General features: G+C 41.4%; 1 protein-coding gene across 4 annotated transcripts in view; it reads right to left on the bottom strand.

Moving 5' to 3' along the window:
• Positions 1-21,219, bottom strand: part of FLT4 (fms related receptor tyrosine kinase 4) — a 144,742-nt gene that overhangs the window by 35,644 nt on the left and 87,879 nt on the right. For 3 of the 4 annotated variants that reach the window (XM_060240330.1, XM_060240332.1, XM_060240333.1), the window contains 5 exons: positions 18,555-18,726; positions 15,984-16,101; positions 14,402-14,556; positions 11,706-11,868; positions 4,917-5,058 (listed from right to left, as the gene is read on the bottom strand). In XM_060240330.1, coding sequence (XP_060096313.1) covers positions 4,917-5,058; positions 11,706-11,868; positions 14,402-14,556; positions 15,984-16,101; positions 18,555-18,726 — 750 coding nt within the window. The remainder of the gene's footprint in view (positions 1-4,916; positions 5,059-11,705; positions 11,869-14,401; positions 14,557-15,983; positions 16,102-18,554; positions 18,727-21,219) is intronic. The other variant, XM_060240331.1, reaches the window with a different exon arrangement.

Raw genomic sequence — 21,219 nt, 5'->3', positions numbered from 1 at the left:
CACTCCAACGCTCAACTGGTCAGTGGGTAGAAACAGGCCTGCCAAATTGGATATTTATTTTATTAAGCTTATATCCCACTCTATCCCAAAAATGGGCTCAGGGCAGCTCACAACAAATAGGATATAAATAAATAACAATAGCATATAATAAAAACCAGCTTTAAACCAGATTTAGAACAATCAAGTCAAGATGGCAGCAAACAAGGCAACAACTACAGAACAGTCTATAGTGCCTCCTGCAGGTGTTACTCAAATAATGTATTCCTATGGCCAGGGGAGGCTGAGATGGACAAGATGTCCACCACCTCAGCCAGAGGCCTTGGTGGAACAGCTCTATTTTACAGGCCTTGTGGAACTGTTACAAGTCCTGCAGAGCCCTGATCTCATGTGGGAGTATGTTCCACCAGGCTGGGGCCAGGGCAGAGAAAGCCCTGACCCTGGTTGAGGCTAAGTGGATGTCTTTCCAGGGTCTACCAGTAAATGTTGATCAGCAGAGCACAAGGCTCTCTGGAGCATATATGAGGAGAGACATTCCTGTAGGTATGCAGAGGCAGAAACTTTAAGAGAGTGAGGAATCCCAGAGATAGAAGCTTTGAAGGCAAGAAGGCAGGCAGGCTATTTTCATATAATGCCACACTCAAAGAAATAGTTCTGTATAATTAAAAGGTTAGAAGGGACCCTGCTATCCAGTTGCCCCCACCCCCAAAAGCAATAATACTTTCCTTTCCCAAGAGTCTTAACTATCTGAAGGCAGAATTTAAGGGTATGTACAAATGTTTTCTTTACATTCTTTATCTTCCTAACTAGCAACTGATAGGGAAAATTTAAAAAAACCTAGATATTATAGTTATATAGTGATACAAGACAATAAAGAAAAGAGGTAGCAGAGAAAGAAATAGGAAAAAAAATAACAGGGGATAAGATTTGCCAACATCCTGGTGGTACCTAGTGATCTTCTGGAATCACAACTGATTTCCAGACAATAGAGATCAGTTCGCTGGGAGAAAATTGCTGCTTTGGAGGGTGAAATGTACGGCATCATATTCCGACTGAGCTTCTTCACCATCCTCCTTAGGCCCTACCTCCAAATCTCCAGGAATTTGCCAACCCAGGGTTGGCAATTCTAGAGGGGACTATGCAAAGTTGTAATCCCAACATTATTATTTTTTTAAAAAATTAGTTGTTGAATTACTAATTCAGGTTTATACAGAACAACAAGGAAATTGTTTCTCTCCCTCCTTTCTCCCTGTGAGGAACTCCTGAAAGGGACATTGGAACAGGACATGATTTTGGAGGTTCGTACAAAAACAGGAAGTGACTTTAGGAAACTGGAAGCCATTTATTTGTTCTTTAGCCTAGATCACTATGATGCATGTATGATTGGTGACTGACATTCTCACCTTGAACGGGAAGCTTGTAACAGAGCAGCACGCATGCCTCTGGCACTTATTGCTACCAGAGATTATGGAAAGAAACCAGCTATTAAATGCTGACTAGTCTTTGACAGGGTCATCAGAAAGGGCAAGAAAAATACTCTTCTACTGAGGAAATGCAGTATAAGATCCAATGGAACTTCTCATGTTCAGGGCTGCCCCAGCCAAATCAGATATGACAGCAGCAGAACCATGAGTGAAAATTTAAGTGTGTGGCTGAACAGTAAATATAAAAGGTGGAACAGAGAGCGGATTTAAAGTGCAACATGGGTGGTGGTGGTGGTGGTGGTGGTGGTGGTGGAATGAACCCTCAGCAGTATTTGATTTTCATCCCTTTACTACTCTGTCTCAGCTGCCCCTTCTTGGTATTACAAAAATATGAGAAATCTCTACTGGGAGAAAAATGGTACAGCATGGGGAGGGGGGGGGCAGGGAGAGATTAAAATCCCTCCTCTCAACTAAAGTTGCACTTTCAATTTACAGCCTTTGCTTGATATAAAGTTACCAGAATTGGGTCTGCTGCTGTGCTATCTAGCTATTGGCTATATTCTGGCTTCAGGATATAGAAATGACACATCTCTGTCCTTTCAAATAAGCCACTTAGGGGCTATAGAATGTATGTAAACATGCCAGCTACCATGTGGAAATGTGGTATAGAGATGTTTTAAATTAATTAATTAAATCTGTCAACAGCCTAGCAGGGAAATCCTATGCACTCCAACAGAGATTAGACAATGATGACTAGTGGAAAGGGACTCAAGGCATTACAAAAAAGTGCAGTTATATAGGTTTCTGTCCATATACAATTTTGCTATGAATACTTCTTCCGGATAGAGAGACATTGAGCCTTTTTACATTACCCTTCTAACCTTGATAGTATTCGTTATTGGCCTGTCATCGTCATGTAAACTAGTACAGGGACGGGGGTTTCACACAGCAATTTTCCTTCCAGTAATGAGCCGTATCTGAAGTACTGTGTAATTTCAAACTATGCTGCTTTCTTTTCCTACCGTTTTTTGCTGCACACATGATCTTTCTCAGAGGATTTAAAAAATTGTTCTATTGAAGTGCTATGGTGCTGAAACTGGACCACAAATTGGCACAAACTGGAACCAGGTTTGATTCCCCACTCCTCCATTTGCACCTGCTGGAATGGCCTTGGGTTAGCTGTAGCTATCGCAGGAGTTGTCCTTGAAAGGGCAGCTGCTGTAACAGCTCTCTCAGCTCCACCTATCTCACAGGGTGTCTGTTGTCGGCGGGGGAGGGGGGGAGGTAAAGGAGATTGTGACTGCTCTGAGATTCAGAGTATAGGGCAGGATATAAATCCAGTATCTTCCTCTTCTTCTTCATAGCACCACCATTGGGATGTCTGGCCTCCATGGTCCTGTTTCAGCACCACAGCCCTCCCAACAGAACTTGTTTTGTGTCAGGGCAAAAAAGGACACAGAGAAAATGTCATTGCAGGAAGTGCTATGAGGCATTTTACACAGTACCCCACAGCAACCAAAGCAGAAGGAAGGATTCGAAACTGGAAGAAAGCAGTTTTCATCAAGAATGGCTCAGGAACCCTTCCTGAACAGGACAGAAGTGGGATTGTGTGAAAAGTAAACAAATTCTGCTAGCAGCCAGTTACTAAAATGGATCTCTCTCTGAAATGACAGAAAAAAACCCATTAGTAGCCAGTTACTAAAATGGAATAAGTTGGCTGTCTGAAAAGGGCCAGAGATATATAGAGACAATAATATGGGAAGAAAGTTCATCTTGACATAAGAGAACATAAGAACATAAGAGAAGCCATGTTGGATCAGGCCAACGGCCCATCCAGTCCAACACTCTGTGTCACACAGTGGCAAAAAATTTTATATATAAACACACACTGTGGCTAATAGCCACTGATGGACCTGTGCTCCATATTTTTATCTAAACCCCTCTTGAAGGTGGCTATACTTGTGGCTGCCACCACCTCCTGTGGCAGTGAATTGACATCACATATCCCATTGCAAGGAGTCATCTCAGGCAGAGATAGTATCTGGAGATGTGGTCTATACATCTTCAAACTAATTATAAATGAATACAAATAATCCCCATCCACAATATTGCTAGTTCTGACCATTCCACTTGAACTTTTTAGTTGTTCAATATCTACAGTGATTATTTCTTGTTAATACTTTGTGAGGTCCCATTCCTAAATCCTTAGTCTGTTATTTTCCAAACAAACATTAATAAACACTTGAAATTTTATTTCTCAAATGGTTATTTCAATATTTTCATATGCATACCTCTACAGCAGTAATTCCCCAAAACATTAACGCAAAACACTATACTGGAATTAGCATGTAACAGATGTTAGTAAGTCTGTCACCCCCCCCCCCCCCAATTTGTTAATATTGTCTATCTTGATTCACAGATGAGGAGTAAATAGAAGTGGAAATGGCAACTTAAGCATATGAAATTTTACTTTAAAGAAACCACCTTCTTGGTTCATTTTAACACAAGGTAAGCAGCTGTGCATGAAACAGTAAAGAACTTCTAAAGGCAATCAGAATAATATTCTATTTGCTCAGTCCTATCTCAACAGTTTGATTTTGAAACATACTTCAATAACACATTTCCTATTGTTATCAACCTCAGATAATTCAATGCCATTATAAACATATGGGATGTGGGTGGCATGCTATTTTATGAAACAGGGTCCTTTCACAAGTCTTCTTGGTGCAAGGAAATTGCAGCAATTTTGAATGAAAAAGATCCCTGACTTTCAAGTTCTAAAACCAAGCTATTTTCTCCCTCACTTTAGAGCCCTGCCTTGCTTCTTGGCTTAGGGTCCTGGTCTTGTAGCTTCCTGGGCCAATATAGATTTGTATGCTATCCTGGGAAATCTCCAGATATGCTAGCCAGCCCTCCCCCACCCCAAAGTCAAGGCCAAAATGGCATATTTGTACACAGACTTCTTCAAATCATATCAAACCATCTTATACTAGATAGATCTTTTATCCGTCTAGCTCAGTATTATCAAGATCGCTGGCAGCAACTTGAAGCTGCTGCATAGAAAGCATTTGCTCCACTGAGCAGAAGGTTCAACTCCGGGCCAATGCATACAACCATACAGGGCTCAGATTTTTAAAGTGAAGTTGGATTCACCATGTCATTTTCACTATTTATTTACTTACCTCACTATGTGATTTCACAATATAGCAAAAAGGAAACAGAACTTTCTCAATTAGACTGTTTTTCCAGATGGCAACTCAACATGTCCTCACTCAGTCCACTTCAGCAACTTTTTCAGGGATGCGGAGAACTTTTGCTTGGAGAGGCATACCAACAGTTGCATAACTGGATGGCCTTGTTGTACAGCCAAGTCATGTTGACTGTATTAAAAATAAGCTAAAATTGGCCTGTTCTGAGCAGACTCCATCTCATTACTTTGCGATCTCTTTCTTCCACCTCCTTCCAGTACAGAAAGGAAATAGGGAATGGCCTTACCTTGTTCCTTCCTTCCACAAACTCTGTCCAGGTGTCAATACTCTCAATAGGGTTCACAGCATCCTGCTGCGATACATCCTTCCAGTCCTTACATTCGGGCATCCGGTCCCGTTGATGGCGCCGGGCCGCCCTCCTCCTGCTACTTTTTATCCAGAACCCATGAAAAAGGAGATACAGAAAGAGGAGAGGTACCTGTTGAGAGGGGCTTAGGAGCAATCCACAGAACAGGATATTATGTAACTATTATGAATACTGAATGAGAACAATTATACATTCTTGCAGTTGGAATATGTTGTACTGTAGGCAGTTCTGAAGCTTGAAGGCCTTATGGGGCTCTGTTTCTAATATGAAAATATGTGAAATGTTGGATTTTTCTGCAAAAAAGTAAATCTGCTAGCCATCATTTAAGAGCTGAAGAGAAAACTGTATAGTATGCTGGATTATGGATCAAAAAGACTAGAGGGATAGGCAACTGATAACTCAAACATATGTCTCATAATTCTTGCTCCCAAATTATTGTCTGGACATTAGAGTGATCCCCAATAATTCAGAGATTAGATAGCCTTGAGTTGGGGATGCGGGGTTGGGGGGACAGAATGTAACTGCATTAGTGTGTCCCACAGCAAGAAGGAGAATCTGTGTAAACAACAGGAAATCATGATGAAGCCTCCTGCATCCTCTGGGCTAAGCAGAAATGTTGTGGCCTTGGGAGACAGTGCTCATAATTCACCAACTCTTCTTTGTGACAGGACCACAAAGCTTTCTGATGGGACTGGAAATGCCCTTCTTTCCTAAATGAGTCACACAGCACATTTATGGCAGCAGCATTTGCATAGGCACCCCATTTCCACCAAGGTCCATAATGCTCCCTCTCGCATTCTTTTCTACCTTGGTGGCCTCTTTTTCTGTTTTTCTGATCTTCCTCAAAAATCTCCTGATAGTGCTATCTAAAGAAAGCTAGTCAGTTTGATTCCTACATGTTAACCATTTATAGTGGTGTTATATAAAGAAAATGCAGAATGGATTTTCCATTCCCTGAGTAGTCTATCTGGGACCAGAGACTTTAATGGAAAATCCATTCTGCATTTTCTTTGCAACTTGTTTGTTTTGCAATGTATTTCTTTGCGAGCTTTCCCCTGAAACTGATCCAGAAAATCCAGTTAGTGCAAAATGCAGTGGCGTGCCCTTTTTGTGATGTCTGTGTGGGCACGCATTCAGCTGGTACTATGTGAATTGCACTGGCTGCTGATTGAGTACTGCATCTGTTTCAAGGTGTTGGTATTGACCTTTAAAGCCCTATGCTGCCTGAAGCTGACATATCGAAAGGACTGCCTCTCCCCATATGTGCCCTAGAGAGCCTTGTGCTCAGTGGACCATCATTTACTGGTTGTCCCTGGCCCAAAGGATGTCCCTTTAGCCTCAACCAGGGCCAAGGCCTTTTCTGCCCTGGTCCTGGCCTGGTGGAACATGCTCCAATCTGAGATCAGAGCCCTGTGGGCCTGTAAAATGGAACTGAGATCAGAGTTCTGCAGGGCCTGTAAAATGGAACTGTTCCACCAGCCCTTTGGTTGAGGCAGCAAATGCCCAATTATTTCGGTCTTCCTTGCTGAAGTTTTCAGTTGCATTTGCCCATATAGATAGATAATATCTTACTGTTCCTTGGTTTAGCCTAGTTGCTTCCAGCTATTTCAGATTGTCAAATTTTATTATGCTACCTTTTAAGTGTTTTTAACTATTTATTGGTATAATGTTTTAATGGCTTTGTAGAATCTTGTTGTGACCCACCCTGAGTGAGCTCGCAGAGTGTGTGGGATATACACATAAATTAAATATTTCAGTGGCGCATGTGCAAGTCAATTGACATTCTTGGTTCCTGTTATCTCCAATGGGCCTTCAAGCCTCTCCCATCTCAAACCACCCTGTAAAAAAAAAAACCCTGAGACCCTGGAGTGTGGTTTATTTATTGTTTATATCTAATGGAACAGTCTGCTCTACTCCTCATGATATCTATGTGATTTAGTTTGGACCTGTTGAATGGAACTCTTGTTTCAGTTTCTAGTTTTGTATATGTTAGTGGTAGTTGGTTGTGAGAATTGTCCCCTTGCAAATATATCATTGATGTTTTGAGCCAGCGTTTCTCTGCTGAATAGGCCTGAGAAAGGGTGCCTGAGCGAGTACTCTAACCTGGCAACCCACAGCCAAGGGGGGGGCATTACATGGAGAGCTGCTATCACTCTGAGTAGACCTGGGTGGGGGAGATGCTTGCAATGCCCAGTCATTTCATGTTTTCCTAGGGTCAGAGCATTTTATATTTTTAGTTTCTGATGTGATCCTTGTGCTTTTTTTGATGTTTTATTTGAAAAACTGCATTGCCAAATCCCACTATTCCCCTACCTTTCCATTTCAGGCAGGCATCTTTTAAGGGCAGGGGGGGAATGTTTGGGAACTGTCAGATATTAAAGAGTGTTGTTAAATAAACAAAATATGGCAAGAGTGTTGCTGTTTTAAGCATATTTGTACTTTAAGTAAAAGTAATATCTTTGTGTTTGTCTGTGTCCTTTATAAAGTTTATATCTTTTCTCCCTGGCATTACATTTTATGTCACAGGTGGCCCAGCCCATTTATGTCAGATCTGGCCCTCACAGCAAATGAGTTCAACACCCTTGATATAAACAATCCCAATGTTAAACAATTTCTCCCTGCCTTAACCTCCCTATAGAACCAAACTTAAGACCAGTGCATGCTGAACTCTGACCTGACTATAGCAAGTTCTTCCATAACTTCTCTTCTGTTGATAGCTACAGCTCCTAGGTTAAAAGAAACTTGTGGGAAGTCACAATGATTACCATAACAATTGATGAGGCTAGGATATGATTGGGACTATGAGCCATTACAGAAGACATATTGGCTTAAACCACAGTGAGAGGGAAGGGGCAAACTGGCACTCTGTCCCAGCCCAGTCAAAGTAGTCTGAGAGGAACTAGTGAAACTCAGCAAGTGACTGAGTATTTGGAGGGAGGAAGCCTGTCTCACATTTTGAGAACCATTTGAGAACCAAACATCTGTAGCACAATCCTATGTGTGTTAACACAGAAGTAAGTCCCACTATGGTTAATGGGGTTTCCCACCAGGTAAGTGAGCATAGGACTACCACCAAAGAGATATTTTGGGGAGTGAGATACCGTGGGGACCATGCCAGTAAATTTCTTAGACCGTTTTCGCACACAGCTTACCATGGGGTCACGTTCCTGTTCTCTCCGCAGCGTCCATTGGATTTCCCATTATCTGCCCCGAAGTTACAGGAAGTGCTGTGGCTTTTGTGTAGCAAACGTAAACCGCTAAAACCCAGTTTACGTTTGCTATGCAAAAGCCGCGGCACTTCTTGTAACTCCGGCACAGATAATGGGAAATCTGACAGATGCTGCGGAGAGAACAGGAACGTGACCACATTGTAAGTTGTGTGCGAAAATGGTCACCATCTGTAGTCTGGCACTGTGTGCTAGAGATCTTTTAGGTGAACTGGATAGACTATCAATGTAGGCCAGTATAGAGGAGGTGATAACACTGTGAGCTCACTATGTTTAGGCAGAAGGCAGCTTTGTTGAAAATGGACATGCTGATCCACTGGGCCACATTATTTTATAATGCAAACCACAGTTGTTTTACTTGTTGCTTGGAAAAATATGTCTCAAAATGTGAAACAAAATATTTTAACACTGCTTTCAACAATTGAACTCAAAATGACAGCTGACATGTTTCATCCCTCTGCTACCCGTAACTGCTTCTTTCCACTCACTGACTTGTGAAATACTTTGGTTTCTACTATCAGTGGACCTTTTGCTTTTAAAATTTTGACATGGGCAGCAAGGCAGGGTATAAACTTTGTAAATAAATAATAAACTCTTCCCAGCATGCTGTCATATGCACTATTCTATATCTCCAAGAAGAATGAATACAGAAGATCAGGCCTCAAATTCAGTGGGAGCTCACAGGAGCGCAGCTCCTGAACCTTTCTGAGAGTTCCACCTCCTCCTTCTGAGAGTTCTACCTCCTTGTCCATTGAATAGTATGTGCAGCTGCATAACAATCCCTGGATGAGCTCCACCACCTATTTTTCTACAAAATGACCCCTGCAGAAGATGCTCTGTTCCAACCCACTACATGCCTAAGTCTTCTAGTGTAATAATCCGGTTGGGTGATGGGGAGATGACCACTGCCTAGTTTTCTATAAGCTTTAACAGAATCAGTCCTAGACTCAATCCCAATTAATAATAATAAAAAAATTATTTTTATATCCCGCCCTCCCCTGCCAAAGGCAGGCTCAGTGTCTAACAGGTTACAGTGTCTAACAGGTTTTCTTTCCATTCTGCTCTAGATATAGATACAGTCATCTTGATGTCTGAAACCCTCCTGGAAGACTTTCTGGCACTTTGTAACACAACAGTTTCATTTCCTCTGCCTTGAGATTCTGTGTTTTCTGTATTTGATGTAGGTACACCTGTATTCTCAGTTCATCCGGCACTATTCATAGTTTTTGGTGCTTTAGCATTCTTCTGTTTCTCCTGAATATGGCTACATTATGAATCTGAGCCAACTAACCAGACACTACATTTTCCTTATGCTGTCTTCCTCCTATGTTGGCATTGGTATTGTGTACCTCAAAATGTACATAAAACAGATGTGCATTTTCAGCTGAATTAATTATTTTCTTCATGCCTGCTCAATGTACATTTGGGGAACAGGCGGTCTGGTGTATGGATTTACCATCATGATGCTATCCCAGGATTCCTTTCAGTCTGGAGAATGATTGTTGTTGGTGGAAAATGTTGTCAAGTTGCAGCTATGAAAACCTCATGAAGTTTTCAAGGCAAGAGGCTAATAGAGGTGGTTTGAAGAAGAAGATGAAGAAGATATTGGATTTATATCCCGCCCTCCACTCTGAAGAGTCTCAGAGCGGCTCACAATCTCCTTTACCTTCCTCCCCCACAACAGACACCCTGTGAGGTGGGTGGGGCTGGAGAGGGCTCTCACAGCAGCTGCCCTTTCAAGGACAACCTCTGCCAGAGCTATGGCTGACCCAAGGCCATGCTAGCAGGTGCAAGTGGAGGAGTGGGGAATCAAACCCGGTTCTCCCAGATAAGAGTCCGCACACTTAACCACTACACCAAACTGGCACTACACCAAACTGGTTTGCCATTGCCTGCATCTGCACAGCAACCATGGACCTCCTTGCTGGATTCTCATCCCAAGTACCAACCAACCAGGAACCAACCCTACTTAACTTTCAAGATCTGACAAGATCAGGCTAGCTGGGAACGATTGTTACCAGTTAAATTAACAGCTTTAGAAGTGCGTTTTGACATTCGGCTACAAGGTGGGAGTATATCAGATTTGTGTCCCCACTTAGTCATTACTGATCCATGGGGTGATGTCACATCATGACATTTTCTTGGCAGACTTTTTGTTACGGGGTGGTTTGCCATTGCCTTCCCCAATCTTTTAACTTTACCCCCAGCAAATTGGGTACTCATCCTTCCAACCAAAGGCTGAATCAGGATGGATGGAAGGCTGAGTCATCCTTGAGCTGGCTACCTGAACCCTGCTACCACTGGGATCAAACTCAGGTCATGAGCAAAACTTGGACTGCAGTACTGCAGCTGACCACTCTGCACCATGGGGCTCTGCTGATTCAGTTTTTAACCTAAACATTCATATCCCTCAACTATTATTAAAAAAAGAATAATCTACTTTTCCTGTTAGAATTATGCTTTCTAATATAGCGTATGAATGCTGTTCAATATGTATGCATTTATAGGTTTTCATAGACACTGTATTAGCTTATGATCCTGTGTCAATTTTAAAATTTGTTTCATGACCATTTATGAGAACATCTACACTATGTACCTTCCAGATTTAGGGAGCAATCCTAAATGGGTGTGCTCAAAAGTTGCTCCATTTTATGGGACTTGCTCCCAAGTAAAGTGCTCAGGACTGCTTCCTGTTAATATAATGAAGCTATCACATAGATTTTTCATCTCCCTGTGTAAATATATATTGTCTTCAGATTTTTGCTCTCGAGTTTTACCTTTCAGCAACTATTTTTCTCCACAGTTCTTGAATTCTTCTCTACACCCTGTATAAGAATTTATGCTCAGGCTAACACCACTTTTACCATAAACCATTGCCTCTTCTGGATATTTCTGCTATACTTCTTTTCATTCAAAACTTCTCTTTCTGATAGGGCTTCCTTTGTTCTATGATGTATTGTATTTTAGCTTTTTTAAAAGTATTTTTTTGTACTCTATTTGTATTTGTTTTTTTGCTACCTCATTTCTCCTTCCCTGGATTTAATCCACTACATATTCGAAGATTAAATAGATCTGTCTCACTAATCTGGCTCCAGTCTGTCTCAAACGACAAATTATGCAATTTTTAAGAATAATACACACTACAAATTCACACATTTGTGCTAATAGTTATAAATCAGTTACAATGGAATATAGACTTTCTCCTTTACTTGGCGTTCTGGCAAAGTTTTTTGCCTTTTAAGTGCATTGTTTCTTCTAGGTGCACAGTATGCTTGAAATGAATTAATTTTCTTCTCTACAACTGATCTCAAAATAGCTGTTCAAAACTGCCCAACATGTATGGGGAGCCCCTGTTCATTACAAGGACAGGTGCTGTGATGTTATTTAATGTGGCCTTTGCATCACAGGCATTGGTCTAAAGAAGCATGCCAAGGCCATCCTCTTTCTATTAGGAATCCAGGGAAGGAGGAAAGTCACTTACAGACTGCGGCGGGAGAACATCCGGCAGGGGGTCCAAGGCCTCCACTGCCACTGGATTTTTTCTGGTGCTGGGATGCCATAGACAGTGCAAGTGAGTGTTTGCCGACTCTTACGGGAATAGATGTTTGGTGAAGATGCTTCTTTTTCATGGATTTGTGGAGGAACTGAAATAGCAAAATATAAATTTATCAGCCTTAGCAACAACAACTCTTGGGGTGATTACTTGTTCCAACCCTCCACTTGCCTAAGCCATTGCATGAACCAGCTGTTAACTTCTTATGAGCAAACCAGAGCTAAATAACACTAACATCCAGCAACCTAGCACCCCTATTTTTAGAAATTAAACACTGAAGATGATAGGCAAAGTTTTGTAAGCTTAGATTAGAAACTTTTAAAGCATGGAAGTGTTTTTTTTATTTCTTTAAAAGCACTTAAGTGCTGGATTAGCTCCAGGCAGTCTTACATATTTCACCCCTTTTTAGCATGTTGACATCATGATGATATAAAACTGCAGATGACTGAGTCCTAATAAAACCCCTTAATTTATCCCATTCCCATTTCACCTTGTGGTTTGCCACTTCCTGTCTCGCCCCCCTTTTGTAGAGATTTGCCAACAACCCAGTCTTCACATTCAGGTCTGCTACTGTCATTTCTAGTTTGTCCCAGATTTTTAAAAAATTGTTCCCATCTTCTAGTATTTTTTTCACTTACATGAATGGCATTCCATCAGGAAATGCTGCACAAACTGACAAGACTAAAATTACAAGGCGATCAGGGAAATCCCACTTCTTGTAACAGCCCCATTAGCTAATGTTTTTAGACAGCTATGGGGTACAGATTTCATTACAGATTTCATTAAAGACCTTTACTTTCCCCCCACAAGTCATGCACCTGATAAAGATGAGTAGATATGAAATGTATAGATTAGGGTTGCCAATCCCCAGTTGGGGGCAGGGGATCCCCTAGTTTGGAGGCCCTCCCCCTACTTCAGGGTCATCAGAAAGCAGGATGGAGGAAAGGAAATGTCTGCTGGGCACTCCATTATACCCTATGGAGCCTGGTTCCCATAGGGTATAATGGATCTGTGGGTATCTGGGGTTCGGTGTGTATGTGTTTTTAGGTAGAGACACCAATTTTTCAGCATAACATCCAGTGCCTCTCCTCAAAATACCCCCCAAAGTTTAAAAAGATTGGACCATGGGGTCTAATTCTATGAGCCCTAAAAGAAGATGCTCCTATCCTTCATTATTTCCAAATGGGTGGAAGGCATTTTAAAGGTATGTGGTCCCTTTAAATGTGATGGCCAGAACTCCCTTCAGAATCCAGTCGTGCTTCTTACACCGTTGCTCCTGGCTCCAACCACAAAGTCCCCAGATATTTCTTGAGTTGGACCTGGCAGCCAATCAGAATACTTTTCAATCAGAATAACAGGGTTGCACACCTACCTGTAATGTTCTTCATTTTGTGGTCTACTTTGCAGACAGACATGGGAACGTGTTTGTGCAGGCCTGCTGCAGCTACTGGGCAGCAGGTGGCCCATGAAGGAAGGGGCAGAGTGCTCCAAATCTTTGAGAGAGCTTAAAAAAAATCTCTTGTGGCAAGCCTTTGTAAGTGCGGTCCCATGTGGGAATGCAAAGAAGCCACAAAGATTAACAGTGTGGTTCCTCTCCAGATTTTGAGGAAAGAGATGATTTTTCCAGACAATGTATTAGAGGAAGGATTAGAGGTCCAGCCTAGAAATCCAAGGAAAGGTACTGTTCTTGGGACGAATTTATTGCTCCCATCCCTGGGTCCCTTTACCATAAAGACACATTACTAGACAGGGGCAATTCAAGGGAGGCCCCTCTAGTGGAAGCAATGCACCAGCCTAGGCCCTCACACTTGCAAATAGCATTACTGGCCCCTGGTACTAGCTAAATGTCCTGGAACTCACTCATTTGATCTTCACAACAACCCTGTGAGGTAGATTAGGTTAAAGACAGGACTAGATGTAACAAGAGACATCTGCATTGCTTTGCATCTACCTTCCTTGTAAAGTATACCACAACACAATGCAGGAGGGAGGGACGGTGGCTCAGTGGTAGAGCATCTGCTTGGGAAGCAGAAGGTCCCAGGTTCAATCCCTGGCATCTCCAAAAAAGGGTCCAGGCAAATAGGTGTGAAAAACCTCAGCTTGAGACCCTGGAGAGCCGCTGCCAGTCTGAGAAGACAATACTGACTTTGATGGACCAAAGGTCTGATTCAGTATAAGGCAGCTTCATATGTTCATATGTTCAGTGCATGATGTTGTCATTTCCTACTCCATCCAGGTGATGGGATGAGGCTGGATGTACAGCACAATGACATCATGCCATGCATTATATTGTAGAATATGTTATAAGGTGAGTCATCAAAGAGACACAGAGCAGAGGCAGCTCCAGGGACCTTATAGGTGATCCCTGAGAGGAAGTCTGGTCCAAGGCCACCAGTGACTTTCATGGTTCAGCACGGTTTTGAAGTCTAGCATTCTGTCTACTACGTTACACAGGCTCTCCATCTTCACCTAAAAACCTTAAATTTGCTCTGATTGTTTTTATACCTTGTATGAAGTGACAGGGAGACTGCAAGTGAGCTTGCTCTTGTCCACAGACATCTTTATGGACTAAATCAGTAAAGGGACAAATGGATATCAGACTTCATGGGTGACTCCAGCCTTACCATTGACTACCAGCTGGAGACTAATGTGCTTCTCTAAGCCAGCCAGCCCATTCCGAAGAACCAGTGTGTAAGTGCCAGAGTTCTGTTCAGCCACATCCTTGATATGCAGGGAATACTGAGATTGTCTGGTAGAAATTAACTTTCCATCTTTAAACCTGGGCAGAAGCAAAGAGAGAGAAAGTTATTAGCATGGTTCTTCTGAAATGTGACCCCAGGTTTTGGCCAGTGAGGTGACTGCTGCTTTCTCAAAAGACCTCACTCAGTAATTTCCCCCCAAAGGATACACAGTGTGTGTTTACTGGCCAAAGAAAAACAATATCAAAAGCTGGATGTATTAAGAAGAAGATAAAGATATTGGATTTATATCCCGCCCTCCACTCCGAAGAGTCTCAGAGCGGCTCACAATCTCCTTTACCTTCCTTCCCCACAACAGACACCCTGTGAGGTGGGTGGGGCTGGAGAGGGCTCTCACAGCAGCTGCCCTTTCAAGGACAACTTCTGCCAGAGCTATGGCTGACCCAAGGCCTTGCCAGCAGGTGCAAGTGGAGGAGTGGGGAATCAAACCCGGTTCTCCCAGATAAGAGTCTGCACACTTAACCACTACACCAAACTGGCTCTCCTGATTAAGTGATTGTTACTGCCTTTTAAGACTGCCATCTGTAACAACCCACAGTCATTTGAGTGAACAAAAGTGTGAACTGAAGGGCTTATATTGTCTTTAATTTTATACCCAACGTGCACTGATATACAAACCAAAGTGAGTTAGAATCCGTCTTCCTTATTTATTTTTCATTCTTTTATAAAAATATTAATATTCCACCTTTCGTATTGTCAATCAGTGGCTCAAGGCAGCTACTTTCCAGATTTATTGTAGTCAGCTGATCAGAATGAAAGATCAGCAACATACATAAGAATATCATAGGACAACAGTTATTTACTATTACCGCCACTCTGCCCCGTGTAAAGATGCAAGTCCATACCAGAACATTCTTTCTCCCTAACACATTTCATAATTTCCCCTTAGTCAGAAGGGCCCCAGCCTGCTGAAAGAGTAACAGGTGTTATACAGCCACAAGGATTATGAGACCGCACTTGCATGTGGGAAGGTATTGTAAGCATTTGTATGTGTGTTTGCCAAAAAACAAACAAAGAAAAAACCCTAATGAAGAGAGATTTTTTTTTTCCTCCTTGCTTCTAATTTCTGCCAGAAATCTGACTAACAAGTTGAGGAAGAATTTTTTTTATGTCCCTGGTGAAAAAAGTAGCAAACGTCTCCACAGGAGAAGGCTAATGAGGTGAATTTAAGGATTACCAGAAATAACTCATAGTATTTATATGAACCGAAGGATCTATCCTTAAGTTTGTATAAATACTTGGATATCTCAGTGAAAGCCACCAGGAACAGCTCATATTTTGACAAAAGGCTCCAAAGTCATTTCCTCATACAGGCAATGTCCCTCCTCTCAAAACAGATTTAAGCAAGATCCTCCTTAATGATAATGCCCACTTCCCTCCCCCTATCCCCTCTTTAGAAATGACAGTCCCAAGCCTACTAAGCCTGTAGCTAAGAGGAATGCATTACCACTGAAACTCAGGCTGAGGGTATGCAACCACTTTCACTGGCAGCTTCACAATGTCATCTCCTGCAGTTGCTTCTATTATTGGGCCCTTCTTCCACTCCACATTAATGAAAGGTTTCTCTGTAAAGAACCAGTCAGATAAGAGGGGGGAGAGTAAAATGAAGCTGTCAAAGATGCTCGCTGAAGCAAAAGCAGAGATATCATTAAACCAAATACATAACAAAAGATCCACTATTCAGACAACAAATAATGTAAGTACAGACACCCTTTATATGTTACACACATAAATCAGCATAGACATGAGAACATTATGTGACAATTACACAAATCCAATACTTAGGGTTGTCAACAGGGTTCTTTTAAGTGAGGCTTAATGCATGGAAGTGGACAGCTGAAGCTTTCACGGCACAGAAGTAAATATCACCTGGTAAATAACATCCCTATTAAAGGGGCAGAAAATTTATCTCTAGGCCTTTGGGCAATCCTATTCATACTATGAAGGCATGTTTTTGTTATCCTGTGCCAATGCTAGTGCGCCTTTGCCTGAAAATAATTTTTCCTCAGACTAATGTTTTAATTGAGTACTTACCACCTCTTTTACCATAAAAGTTTGCTTTTTATGGGTGATAATCATAGGCATATACTACATACTTCCTGTAGAATGACACAGGAAACAGCAAGCAACTATTTTCATAGTCAATGGACCTGTCCTTCAGTTCATATAAATACTTGGATATATCAGTGAAGGTATGTCTCCCTTATATCTCCTATGGAGAAGAGCATACAGTAGACCCCACCATTCACAGATTCATGACTTGCGATTTCACTTTATTCATGGTCTGTGATTTGATCATATGACAATCTCTAGTCTCTTTTTACCCCTGCCATGCCATGATCATAATTAGGGTTGCTAGGTCATTGTCTCTTGTGGGTGTGGGGTGGGAGGGAGCTTTCCAGGAGTGGAGGGGTAACATTGCTGCGAGTGAGGTCCCTGATATGATGACATCACATGAAAGTGATATCATCATGCTGTGGACACAGTACAGCAATGCTCTAGTATTTAGGACAAAATTCTATGGTTACGATAAGAGTTTTACACAGAACACCAGAGCATCACCGCATGACATCCACAGTGTGATGCCATTACTTCCATGTGGTGCCATTGTGTTGGCAAGGTCATGCTGGGTCATAGCTGTTGGGGGTGGGGCTTCTCCCTGCTGGCCAGCTGGCTAGCAGTGGGCAGGAGCCCATGAAATCGGAGAATTCCTTGCTCCCACCTGAGGGCTGGCAACCCTAATCATAATCATCAGATGGTTAAATTTTGCAAAAAATTTTGAGGTGTTCCTTTTCATACTGGGAGGCAGCATTCACAGATTTTGCCATTCCAGATGGTCCCAGAAATACATTGTTACTTGATGGTAACTGAGGAGAAAGGTAGCCCACTCTAAAAAGCACCATTTAGCTTTCTCTGGTAGGGGTTGGGGTAACGAATTCTTGCTTTACAGAAGATATTCATTGAGAGTGCTATCACTTTCACATGGGGGCGGTAGAGAATAAAAGGATGCAAGCCTTGATTACGGGTTGCCAACAGGCCTGCAGAAAAATGACCTGTCCCGATAGATAGATAGATAGATAGATAGATAGATAGATAGATAGATAGATAGATAGATAGATAGATAGATAGATTTATTGTCATTGTTCTCAACAAAAAGAGAGCAACGAAATGAGGTGCTCTTCCACAAAACACACCAACACATCAAACACACATATTCATATTCATACCATTTAAATACATCTAAAACCATTTAAACCATTTAAACCATTAAAACCATTTAAATACATCTAAAACAGATAAACATTCATAAAACCATTTAAACCATTTAAATATATCTAAAACAGATAGAAACTGTCCTTAAATCTGTTTGTCCTAGCCTTCAACACTCTATATCGTCTACCTGACGGTAAGATCTCAAATAGCAAATGGCCCAGATGTGAAGGGTCCCTTAGGATCTTTTGTATCTTCCTTTTACATCCCATATTATACAGATCCACCAATGAGGGGAGAGAACATCCACAAATCTTTTGTGCTCTTCTCGTCACTCTTTGGAGCACCCTTCTCTCTGCTTCCTTGCAGCTCCCAAACCACGCGCAGAGGCAATAAGATAAAATGCTCTCAATGGAACTACGATAAAAGGCAACCAGCAGACTCCCTGACAGTTGTAGTGATCTTAAGAGTCTTAAGTAGTATAGTCGTTTAGTAGAGGTTTCATGTGTGGAAATGGTTAGCTGAATTTTTTATGACATGGAGGTAAAAAACAACACTTTATCAGTAACATCCCATTAAGCATCTACTAAAGGGTTAGGACATTTTTTCTCCGGGCAGTTGGCAAGCATAGCTTTAATATCAGATTTTCACTACCTCTTCTGTCCATGGATTCTCTTTTCATTAAAAATACCTCTTCTCATCTGGCTGTTGTTTCATGAAGAGGTAATGTGCCTTTAGAGCAGTTTTCTGCTGAGTAAATACTCTAAAACACCTGAAAGGTTTCTCAGCCTAAATTTGTGGTTTTTACCATGTACGATGACATCTATGCTCTCCTTGAAGATCTGCTCCCCATTGCTAGCCATGCATGTATATTTCCCCACATCCTGCTGGCTCACATTTTGGATGATCAGGATGCTGGAGAGCTCAGTGTGTGTCTGCTGGGAGCGCCTCTCAGGTATTTCTGTGACTTCCCGATTCATCTGATAGAAAAAGTGATAGAAGTGAAGGAATAAATGGAAAAGGCTTGTAGGAAGTTCTTCTCCAAACTGAAGCATTCCATCTTTCTGTTTAAAATATTAAATAGTACTCCAAGGCCTAATTCTCATTGCGATAGTACTCCTTCATTTGTGATATATGATTTCAGTCTACAATTATAGGCTCACAACTTAATGTTCCTCTACACTAACAAATTACCTATACAGAAAATGAGCATGTCATGAAGGAGATGGTCTAGAACTCTTTTCCCTCTGATGCTAATTTTCTGTCTTTTGAAATATTTTATGAAAGAACATTACACCATGTTTTGCTCCTCACTTGCAATATGAAACTGTACAGCCCTTATGTAGGTCTACCGCCTCAGAGGAAACTAGGCAGAGAGATCTGGCGCTTTCTCTTAAAAGGGAAAAACAAAACTACACAAAGCCAAGCCATAGCACCTTTCAGTATCTGTCAGCTTATGTGCAGAAATACAAATGTGATGAATTGTACAATATTAGTTTAGTGTTGGAATAAATGGAAATAAACTGGTATACAAGTTAGGACACCCTTGAAAAATCAATTGTCATCCAGAAAAACTATCTTATTAGAGACATTAAGTGTTGGAAATGTGCTTCCCAGGTGGGAACATTTTACCGTATGTGGTGGTCTTATGATATAGTTAAGAAATATTGGGAAATGGTACATGAGCTATTGCAGAAAGTCTTGAAAATGCAAATACAATTTGTACCAGAACTATTCTTACTGAATATCCTTCCTAATTAATATCCAAAGGAAATAAAACACTTGATTGCTGATATCACCACAGCAGCAAGGATTTTAATAGCACAACATTGGAAACATCAAGAGCTGCAAAAAACCCAAGACTTAATTGAGAAACTTTGAGACAGCAGAACTGGACTCACTCTTTCTTTTACTGAAAGGCAAATCTATGCAAGATTCAAAAAACCTTTGGAAACCATTTTACATATGACTTGATACACTCGTTTGAACTTATTATTTATATGTGACTCAACTTATAGAAATTATCATCAAATACTAAGATATTAATGTTAGACAATTAGAAAGTAATTTGTGACTTATAGTTAGTAATTTTTGTTTCTCTCTTTTATGCATGTAAGATCTTTTTATGCTTTATATTTGAAATGTAAATATGTAACAGCTTTTCCCTCCTGTATCTCTCTCCCCAACCCATTCCCTAACACCCTTGAAACCTAATAAAAACATTTAAAACAGAAAAATCAATTGTGTGGGTTTCATAGCACAAGTTATTTGGCACCTGAAAGTCACCAGAGTAACTTTTAAAAAATCTGTTTTCCCCTCTCATTTTTGTGGCATCTTCTCCAAGAGTGCACTTCTGAAGAACCATTTAATACATGAACTGTTCATTACTGCCAAAGTAATACAAGCTAAATACAATGTATTTAAATATCCTTTCTGTGTTTAAACAGTATTTTAGCTGCAGGGTACTACTGATGACTGTTTTACCAGGCAATTTTTATTAAATATTCAATAGAGAGGGAAAGGTAATTTTAAAAAAGTAATTTAAAAAATCCAATTAAAAATGTGTCCCTTTGGTGGCTTCAAAATGAATTTCATATTAAACTAAACATTTGTTATATTCAAAATGACACCTAAACCCAAGCCAGGTGAGGGTCTATCAGAGTACAGTGGGGACTAGAATAGGCTGTAGAGGTCCTGTCTGGCCTGCTTAACAACTGGCTGTCTGCTGCTTCCTACTTCCTGTTTCTTGCATCACAGCTCCATTTGCCCAGTCTCTCCTATTTCCTGCTTCACAGTGGAAAGAAAGCCTTCCCTCAATTGCCTGAGGGAGCAAGGGGAGGGAAAGAGCCAAAGTAAGAGAGAGAGAAAATGGCATCCTGTGACAGCAGACCAGCAGCATTTTATTCCAGATATAAGCTTTTGTATGCAAGCACACTCCAGAGAGAGAGGGAGAGGGAAAAAGCCAGAGAGAACAAGCCAGGAAGAGAGAGAAATGGTAATCCCCAGTTTAAGAGGGATCTGGAGAGCAAGTCCTATGAAGAAAGGTTGAAGGAGCTGGGCATGTTTAGCCTGAAGAGGAGGTGGCTGAGAGGTGATATGATCACCATCTTCCAGTACTTGAAGGGCTGTCATATAGAGGATGGTGTGGAATTGTTTTCTGTGGCCCCAGAAGGTAGGACCAGAACCAACGGGTTGAAATTAAATTAAAAGTGTTTCTGGCTCAACATTAGGAAGAACTTCCTGACCGTTAGAGCAGTTCCTCAGTGGAACAGGTTTCCTCGGGAGGTGGAGGGCTTGGCAAACTGTCCGTGGGGGACTTGGCAACCCCAGGGGATCTCCCACTGGGACCTGAGGGCTGGCAACTTGAAATGTGATGAAGAGTGGATCTCTTTAGAAAAGCATATTTCATTTTTCTCTTTGCGAGAAGGCAGTAGAGAATATAGATGGAATTTCAGGGAATAAATGTACATTTG

Source organism: Heteronotia binoei, chromosome 5 (genome assembly GCF_032191835.1).
Source record: "Heteronotia binoei isolate CCM8104 ecotype False Entrance Well chromosome 5, APGP_CSIRO_Hbin_v1, whole genome shotgun sequence".
NCBI lineage: Eukaryota > Metazoa > Chordata > Lepidosauria > Squamata > Gekkonidae > Heteronotia > Heteronotia binoei.
The sequence above is the reverse complement of the archived record's forward strand: the minus strand, read 5'-3'. Positions and strand labels throughout refer to the sequence as shown.